At 56.8% G+C, this 9,292-nt stretch overlaps 1 protein-coding gene across 1 annotated transcript; it reads right to left on the reverse strand.

Moving 5' to 3' along the window:
- Positions 1–2,475: 2,475 nt before the first annotated feature.
- Positions 2,476–7,815, reverse strand: UBALD1 (UBA like domain containing 1). The gene is made up of 3 exons (XM_003790840.3): positions 7,473–7,815; positions 3,974–4,036; positions 2,476–3,579 (listed from the first exon to the last, which is right to left on the reverse strand). The coding sequence occupies exons 1-3, from the start codon at positions 7,731–7,733 to the stop codon at positions 3,229–3,231; spliced, it is 675 nt and encodes a 224-aa protein (XP_003790888.2). The 5' UTR covers positions 7,734–7,815; the 3' UTR covers positions 2,476–3,228.
- Between the last annotated feature and the right edge of the window lie 1,477 nt (positions 7,816–9,292).

The raw sequence follows: 9,292 nt of genomic DNA on the forward strand, positions 1-9,292 counted from the left end.
TTTTAATGAGACAGTTGCACTGTGTCGTCCTGGATAGAGTGCTGTGGCATCACAGTTCACAGCAACCTCAAACTCTTGGGCTTATGTGATTCTCTTGCCTCAGTCTTCCAAGTACCTAGGACTACAGGCGTCCACCACAATGCCCAGCTATTTTTTTGTTGTAGTTGTCATTTTGTTTAGCATACCCAGGCTGGGTACAAACCCACCAGCCTTGGTGTTTATGGCTGGTGCCCTAACCACTGAGCTACAGGTGCCGAGCCTGTATCTACTTTCTTAAGACAGGATCTGCCTCTGTCACCCTGGCTACAGTGCAGTGGCACCATCATAACTCACAGCAGAATGAACTCATAGGCTCAGGCAATTCTCTTGCCTCCGCCTCCTGAATAGCTAGCTAGGACTATAGGCTCCTGCCACCACACCTGGATAATTTTTAAATTTTTTATAGACAGGATCTTGCTATGTTGCATAGGCTGGTCTCAAACTCCCAGCCTCAACAATCCTCCCACCTCAGCCTCCCAAAGTGCTGGGATTATAAGCATGAGCCACCTCACCTGGCCTCTGTAGGCAGTTTTGATTGTTACAATGGGGGGTACTACTGAGTCCAGTGGGCAGGGCTCAGGAATGTTGCTGGGCACCCCACATGCACAGGCCAGCCCCACTGCAGGGACAATGATCCAGCCCCAAATGTGAATGGTGCCCACATTCAGGCCAGACCTACAGGAACCTCAGTCCCTTCCCTCTAATGCAGCGGTTCTTAACCTGTGGGTCACAGCGCCCCCCCCCCCCTTTAAGAGTTTCGCTTTATCGCCCTCGGTAGAGTGCCATGGCATCACACAGCTCACAGCAACCTCCAACTCCTGGGCTTAGGCAATTCTCTTGCCTCAGCCTCCGGAGTAGCTGGGACTACAGGCACTTGCCACAACGCCCAGCTGTTTTTTTTTGTTGTTACAGTTTGGCCAGGGCTAGGTTTAAACCCGCCACCTGTGGTGTATAAGGCCAGCGCCCTACCTACTGAGCAACTGGCACCGCCCAGGTCGCGACCCCTTTTTATCAATGAAAATACATTGCGGCATTAGGAAGGTTGAGAACCACTGCTCTAATGGGACACCTGAGACTTCCAGGCCCAGCCCACAGAAACAGAAATGGGCTTGGTGATACAGCCTCACCTGTGACACTTAGCAAAGATGTTGTATAGGACATCTCCTAAACTTCAATTTGGTATTAGGAACTCCTGTTTTAATCAGATTCTCGTTCCAGAGGTCTAGGCTGCAGCTGTAAGCTCTCAGATGCTGCTGTTGGCCTGGGACCCATACTTTGAAGTGAGGGCATGGTCCACTACAGGATGACTTTCCACTGGGTGTGTAACAAACTGACACTCTGAAGCCTGCCACTGTGCAGAGTTCTAGACCATGCACTATTTCACTGCATAGTGAACACACACACCTCTGAAATCTGCCTGCCAAGAGGGCCCTGGCACGCACACTCCACGGTGGTTGACTGCAAAACACTTCTGTCTGCAAAGCAGTCTTCCTGCCACTAGAAGGCAGGTGTGGCAGTTTCCTGAGAATTTCTTCCATCCCTAAGACCAGAGAAGCTGTAGAGGGTGGAGGCTGCTTTCCTCTGGATTCCAAAAACTGCTGGAAAGATGGGCTTCAAGATGTACGGAAGTACTGGCTTGAGCAGGTCCCAGCAGCTAATCATGTGACAACTAGCCAGTGAAGAGCTGTCCCATTGGGCAGATTGAGCCAGGCACTGGCACAGTAGATGTCATCACAGGTATAAGAGCAGGATATGATAGGCAGGGCTGAGACACTAGGTTGGCATAGGACTTCCTAAAAACAGGAGAAATACTCTGTCTGGCCCTGACCCCACTGCGTTTAGCCTGGCACTACCCTGACTAGGGTGTGTGTATTGCCTATGAGGAGCTGCCAGCTGAGCCTTGTGGGGCTGCAGAGCCTTCCCCACTCCTGCAAGCCCAGGCCCCAGACAGGCACCAGGCTGAGGGTGCCTCCTGCCAAAGCAGCCCTGGCAGGCTCAGGGGAGCCTGGGATTATCTACTGCCCCAAAGTGCCAGGCCAGCATTGCCCTGCCCTTGCCTTCTCTAGCCCCACTAGCTCTGCATGCATACCTGCCACCTGGCTGCTAAGGATCCAGTATATGGATGGCCCCTGAAGCTGTAACTAAGAAAGATCCTGATGTGAAACAGGGAAGACGGAAGGCAGCTGTGGGCCCTGCTTACTCATGTGTGTGGGGGGTCAGACCTGTCCAGCCTGGTGGGGGTAGGGGTCAGTGGACAGAAGCTGGAACCTGGGAACACAGGCCACACATTAACTTCATGGCAAAAACTTCAGGTAGTCAGAAGATTCCAGAGAATGCTACAGTTAGAAAGACAGCAGGTAGCAGTGTGTAGCTGGGGAGGCCAGGCCTGTTGGGAGCAAAGCCTAGGGTACAAGGCAAGACCACAGAGCCTGGTGGTGGTTTGGAATTCTTTCTTCTCTTTTGTTAAAAGGGGGAAAGGAAATGGACATGGGTACGCTGGGCTCTAGGGGTGACATGCAGGCAGCCCCAGCAGACAGGTGCTGAGGGTGGGTTGGAAGGTCATGGAGTTTCCCATGACCCTTTTGTTGGCAGGCACAGCAACACTGGCTGCTGAAGGGGCAGGTGAGGCAGGGCCCGGGGGGTGGCAGTGGGTGAGGGGTCTGGGGCTCACTCTAACATGCAAAGTCCAGCTGCCCCATGTGCTAGGTTGCTTTTTGAAGAGCAATGTACATATAAATACACAGACACAGCTACACGCACACATGCGGAGAGCTCTGTACCCCCGAGGGTGGGGATCTGGGCCTGCCGGCCCCCACGGAGCTCCAAGTCAGGAGCCAATTGTCTCCACAGGGCAATTCCCGCAGTACCCCCTAATCTGGGGCAGGGCGGGGCAGATGAGTCCTTGAGGGAAGGCTGTTTGGCCTCTGAAGTTCTGTCCACCAGACACCCAAACCATTTTGAACCAAATCCAAGCGCACTGGGTGCCACGTGCCTGTGTCCATAACTTGCGTGCGTGCAGCCGTGCATGCTGGCACAAGACATGACCCTGCTTGGCTAGAGTCCTGTCTTTTCCCTCCAGGTCTCTGGGGAGTAAGGGGTGCAGACAGAGAAGGGGTGAAGGGGCCCGTGGAGATGTCCTCTCCCCCGCCCCACGGGGTCCTGGCCTCCGGGAGGGGGGAGGGGCCTCTCTTATCTCTCTGCCTCCATGGCAGGGTGGGCCCTCGGTTCTGAGGCAGCTTGTTGAGGAGCCAAGGGTGGCCAGTCTGAAGCCGGGGAAGGGGGTGCTGGAGTCCACAGGGGTGGCTGTGGCTGGTGGTGCTGTGGGCCCCCTGGGGGCGAGGCCGCAGTTGGCCAGCTGGGTGCCGAGAAGCTGCCAGTGGCAGCATGGGGGAAGTGCGGTGGAGGCGAGGTGGCTGTCGCGGCCATCGGGCTGCCACTGCTGCCACCGTGGAAGCTCTCAGAGGCCTTGAGACGAGAGAACATGGTGAGGGCATCAGGGAAGTTGGGGGGCGTGGCAGGGGTATTGGCGGGAGTGCACATCTGTGGGGGAAGAATGGAGAGAAGGAATGAGCACCCTTTCTGTGAGGGCCCCCTCAGAACCAGGTTAAAAAGACTGTCCCTTCCCCAGATGCCACTGGAGTAGCATCCTGGCCCCACCAGCTGGTCCTCCACCCAAGGGCTTGCAGAGGAAAGCACTGAGCAGAGCTGACCCAATCCCCTTGGGTCCAGGGGCACATCCAGGTGCAGGCCTCTGGGGCCATCAGGCTTTGCCAGCGCTCCCCAGGTCCCATGGGAAAGTGATGCAGGTGGAACTGAATCCAGGGCACCCACCTCCGTGTGTACCAGTGCCCTCCATCTGGGCCATGGCTGCTGCACTCAGAACTGCCTCAGTTTCTGCCCCCCGCCCAGAACTAGGGCCCCAGGAAACACTTACCATCTGGTGGTGGTGGTGGCTGTAGGGGATGTTGGTCTCCTGGAAAAAGGCGCTGAGGGCTGTCTGCAGGAAGAAAAGCTTGTGCTTACCATCCAGGACCCCACCATCCCTATGGCTGCCCCTGTTCCCAGGCTCCTCTGGGCATGGGCAACCCCAGCCTGACCAACAAGTGGGGTTGAGGCCCAGTGGTGTGCCAGGGCGCTCAGGCAGCTTCGGATGGGCAATAAAGAGACCCTCATAACACCACTTACCACCTGCCAGCCAAATACCCACAGCTTGCCAAGCCCACCCCTTGTGCATACCTGGCATTGTCACCATGAGAAAGAGGATCTAAGCCTTTGATTCTGCAGTCTAACCTAGCTCTGTCACCAACTTGGTGGGTGAAAAGTCCTAATGCTCAGAACCTCGGTTTCCTCATCTGTGAAGCAGGAGAATATTGAGAAGGAGTCCAAGCCTGTAGGGTATAGACCTACTGGGTGCTTCCAGGTTCCCCTCCCTTGCTACAGTGACCTCTTAAAACCACCACATTCCAGCCAAGAGAACCTAGAATTAAGCAGGAGTGCCTAGGTCTTCCACTCACTCATTCACCCAAGCCTCTGGTGTAATGTGCTCAATATGGTGGAAGAGGAGGACAGCTCCTGGACTAAGCCCCTACCCCATGTGTATCCACCACTGCAGTGTTCCCTGGCCACCTGCTGCTGGCTGCACCATAAAGGTTACGTGATACCCCACTGTCTCCTTTTACATTGCTGCCACAGGCCACACTGAGCAAGGTGCCCACATGAAGCAGGGCTCCATCAAATGGGAGCATTTATCATCATCATTAATACTAGAGCAGGGACTAGCATCATCTGTTTTAGAGATAAGGAAGCTGAGGGACAAAGTGACTTGCTTTGGATCACTGGTCAGCAAAAGGCAGAGGTGAGGTTAGGACCTCATACTGTAACTCCAGGCTGAGCCCTCAGACCAGCCCACCTAAGGTCGGAAAGGGGATGATACTGGCATTTGTTGTGTCCTTGATCAGCCCCTGCAGAGGGGAGGTTGAAGGAAGTAAGGTTGCTCTTGTAAAAATGCTAGGCGAGGGAGCTCCTGCAAGTGTGCGAGGGGTCCTTGAAACCTTGCCAAGTGTCAGGCTCAGCCTTGCAGCTCAGAGAAGCTGCTGAACCCCCAACCCAGCTGCCCAGTATCACCTTGAGTTCCTAGCCCCTCGCCCACCCCAACACACCCAGAAATCCTCCAAGGGGCTCAGGGTTTTCCCTCAGATTTTTTTTTTAAGTAAACTCAAATGAATTATTTTGGGAATTTCCTGACGAAGACACCCTACCTGGCTATCCCCAGACTGGTGTGGGTGCTCAAACATGGGGGCTGGTGTCCTAAGGGCCTCCCTGACTCCAAGACCTTCCAGTAGCATACTGCAGCCCCCAGCCCAGGATCACTCTGCAAACCCTAACCCGGCAGCTCCACGCTCCAGACCCTTCCCTCTGTGTGAGTTCTCCACAAAGAAACATCTGCCCCACTAGACAGAAGCCCCTCCCCTTGCAGCCTCCTGCCCCCATTAGCACCTGAATCACAGATAATGTGACCCAGAAACACTGCCTGCCAGCTGGCAGGAAAGCAAAGAGGAGGCTGGGGTAATAGTGAGGAACCCCTCTCTCACTCCCATGCAAAGGACTGAGGTACAGGCACCTTACAAGCTGAAACCCACCAGAGCCACCCAGGCTAGTTTCCCCCCAGACATTTCAATCTTCAAAGCTTTATTTTATTTTACTTTTAAGAGACAGAGTCTTTCTATTATCCAGGCTGGAGGACAGTATCAAGATCATAGCTCACTGCTGCCTAGAACTTCTGGGCTCAAGTCCTTCTGCCTCAGCCTCCCAAAGTGCTGGAATTACAAGTATGGCCACTGTGCCCAGCCTAAAGCTGCATTACAGTTCATCTGCACAGTGTAAGGGATATAGCCTAGGTGCAAGGCTCTGAAGAGGGCTGGACTTAGTTGCAGGCAGGGCCTACTTCCCACTGGACACCTCCCTGCCTAGCCCTAGGTAGGGAGGGAACCTGTATGTAGATGTGAGACTCAAGCAAACTGCCATGAATGTGGTTTTGCAAGTTTTGCCACATCCACTCCTTGAAACAAACAGGACTGTTAGGGTTGTGGAGGAGGTGGGGAGCAGGGAGCCCCAGGTAGAGCTGCCTAGGGGAAGGGGGCAGTGAGCCAGACGTTGACTCACACACTTCAACCCCCTCACCTCCCAGGTAGAGAAGATGAAACTGAAGCCAGAGGACAGAGCAGCCTTAAGACTGCCCTGGGGTCAGGGCTCCTGAGATCTCTGAGAGAAGAGGATGGATTCCTCCAGGTGGAAGGGCCACTATCTCCTCAGTCTGTCCCAAGCTCGGGACATTCTGACCCCCATCGTGTCCCCAGAAAGCTAAGCCCCAGAGTCCTCTGCCTCCTGGTCCCCCCTGCAGGCCTAAATACCTTCCCTGAGATGACTCCCCATTGGGAAACCAGGATCTTGTGTCCCAAATGGGCAGAGAAGCCACCATACCGACGGAGGCTCTGACTCCACAACTGAGAGTCTGACCCCACCCTTAGATACTACTTCGGGGGATATTTCTGGGGTCTGTTAATCAAGGAAGGGCCAGACTGCTCCTTGGCAGCACAAGCCACAAGCACTACTGCCTTATGGGTCAGCACAGGCCTGGGGGAGTGGGTGCCAGAAATGAGACAGCCCCACCTCTTGCCCTACCAGCCCGAAAACCAATGAACCGAGTACACCCTCCCCAGTAGATTCTCCTGTAAGCCCCAGAAGACAGCACCCAGACACACACATTGACTCCCCAGCAGCCTCTGGAGCCGGGTATACACATATACATCCCCGCGCTGTGGTGTGGGTCCCCCAACACATCACCTACCCCATCGTACTGCACACGAGCAAACTAGGTAAAATCGCCACATGTATACCCGCCGAGCGGACACCAAACGCAGGGACAGACTGCGTGATCACACCCGCGCCAACATGCCCACACGTACACAACCCCGTGAGCCCCGCTGACGCCGCAGCGCGGTGCGTGCGTAAATACAAACGCACATGTCCGCGTACGCACCCGCAGCCAGCCACCCCCGGGGCACACCGACCCTCGGACCACACGCACGAACCGCCCCGCCCTCTAACGAGACCTGGGGCATCCTCTTTCCGGCTGCCCGCCCGGCGGTCCGTCCGCGGCGCCGCCCTGCCCTCGACCGTTACCGGAACAAAAGGGGAGACGCGTCTTGACCGCCGGGGGCTTGGGGCCCCGCGGAGGCGGACAGCATTTCCGCTCCCCAACGCCCGGGCCCACTCGCCTCAAGCTCCCGGGGCCCGGATGTCGCTGCGACCCTCGGGAAAGCGGGTCGAGTACGAGGCGGACCCCGAGGGCGCACAGCTGCACGTGTCCAACCCCGCCCGCCCTCGCTCGGACACACGGCGCTGCGGCCCAGTCCCGGCCGGCGACCGCGCACCTCGAACTGCCAGTGGGCCGCCTGCAGCAGCTGTTTCGCCTGGTCGGCCGCGCAGCCCGCCGTCAGCACGAACTGGTTGATCATGACCTGGTGCTTGAGCTCGTCCATGTTCACGGACATGGCGCCGCTGCGCTGCCCCTCCGGCCGCCCTCGCCGCCGCCTCACGCGTCCACCATTAGCGAGCCGGCTCCGGCTAATACAAATATTTACCGTGCGGCTCTGACTCACCCAGCCTCGCCTCGCTCGCGGCCGCCGCGGCATGCTGGGAGATGTAGTCCCGGCGCCCCCGCCGGCGGCGCCAGGCCGAAGCTGGGCGGGAACAACAGCTCAGAGCCTGCGAGGAACCACCGCAGCGTCGCCCTGCGACGAGGGGTCACTGCCCTTGTGTAGGTGCCTAAGCCGGGCCTTGGGCCAAGGCCGGGGACGCGAAACCCTCTGTGCATCGCACTCTGGCAAGCAGGCGCTCCCTTAGAGCGGGAGCCAGAGGCTGCGAGGCCTTGAAAGTTTGGCACACGCTAAGCGCCAACAAATAAATACTAGTTCTATGAATAAGTCTGCCCTTCAAAGCCGTGCTCGAAGCCACCGTCTCCAGGAAGCCTTCCGGGTCTCCTTAGCTCAGTCGCGCGTCGCCCACCCTTGGGGGCCCCCTCCCCAATCCTTGCTCTTGGCCTGTCACACAGTCTGAGGAAGCGATGGCGCCCGAAACAGGGTCCTCGGGGTACAGCTTGCAGCAGCACTCCCGCCTTCCCACACAAAATCTAATGCTCTTTGGTGGGAAATCCCGGCCTTTAGTGGAGGGCGCCAGGACCCCGCGGAGCCAGTTCCGGAGCGGTCTTGAACTCCCATTCCCAGAATGCCCTGGTTTATTTGCATCGTTTTGTCCTGGGTGACGTCAGCTGAGTGAGGTCACGCCTCGACCAATGGGTAGCCTCAGGGTGTTAGGACCTGGCCATATAAGGTAAACAAAGCTGGCCGGCCAATGAGGCGGCGGCGGGGGCGGGCACTGGGTCCAGGCGGACGGGGGCGCGTCCTGTGGCGGCGGGGGCGGGGCGTTGCGGCTGTGTTTACAACCCCGCACATGTGGCTTCCGGTTGACCTCGCGGGTCTGCAAGTTGGCCCTGGCCTGTCCTCTCTTCAGAGCGAGGCGAGGCGGGGTTGCTCGGGCTCTGAGTCATTCGTTGAGCCACTATTTATTGGGTCCTTACTCTGTGGGGGTTTCTGACTTGGCCTGGGACTTCGGGATAGCAAAACTGGGGGCGGGTAGATTTATGGCTTTGCCTAAGGCTAGGGGCCAAGGGAGCAAATATCTGAAAACCCAAAGACAAATGTAGCATAAAAAATATGGAAAGTGCCCTGAGGAAGCAGGCACAGGCCCTAGGGGTGGGTTAAGGGCCGTTGAAGTGTTTCAGTGGATTTCTTCTCATCTTTGCATTAAGATCACTGTGACTCGGCTCGGCTCCTATAGCTCAACCGGCTAAGGCGCCAGCCATGTAGACCTAATGTGGCGGGTTCGAATCCCCAGCCCGGACCCGCCAAACAACAATGATGGCTGCAACCAAAAAATAGCCGGGCGTTGTGGCGGGCGCCTGTGGTCCCAGCTACTTGGGAGGCGGAGGCAGGAGACTCGCTTGAGCCCAGGAATTGGAGGTTGCTGTGAGCTGTGATGCCATAGCACCTTACCCAGGGGGATAGCTTGAGGCTCTGTCTCAAAAAAAAAAAAAAAAAAAATCACTGTGACTGGAAGTGTGGGCACCAGATGAGACGGTAAAGGAGAGATCCAGTCTGCATTGGGCTATGTTCTGGGTGTGTCTGGTTACAGG

Source organism: Otolemur garnettii, unplaced genomic scaffold (assembly GCF_000181295.1).
Source record: "Otolemur garnettii isolate 467f Iridium unplaced genomic scaffold, OtoGar3 scaffold00044, whole genome shotgun sequence".
Taxonomy (NCBI): domain Eukaryota; kingdom Metazoa; phylum Chordata; class Mammalia; order Primates; family Galagidae; genus Otolemur; species Otolemur garnettii.

Bases quoted from the DNA above. Each gene is read 5' to 3' on its own strand.
- UBALD1 (XM_003790840.3), bottom strand. From the start codon at position 7,733: ATGCCGCGGCGGCCGCGAGCGAGGCGAGGCTGGGTGAGTCAGAGCCGC. The intron at 4,037-7,472 runs GTGCGCGGTCGC...TTCTTCCTGCAG, and splicing joins CGGCCCACTGGCAGTTCGAG to ACAGCCCTCAGCGCCTTTTT. The intron at 3,580-3,973 runs GTAAGTGTTTCC...CTTCCCCCACAG, and splicing joins GCCACCACCACCACCAGATG to ATGTGCACTCCCGCCAATAC.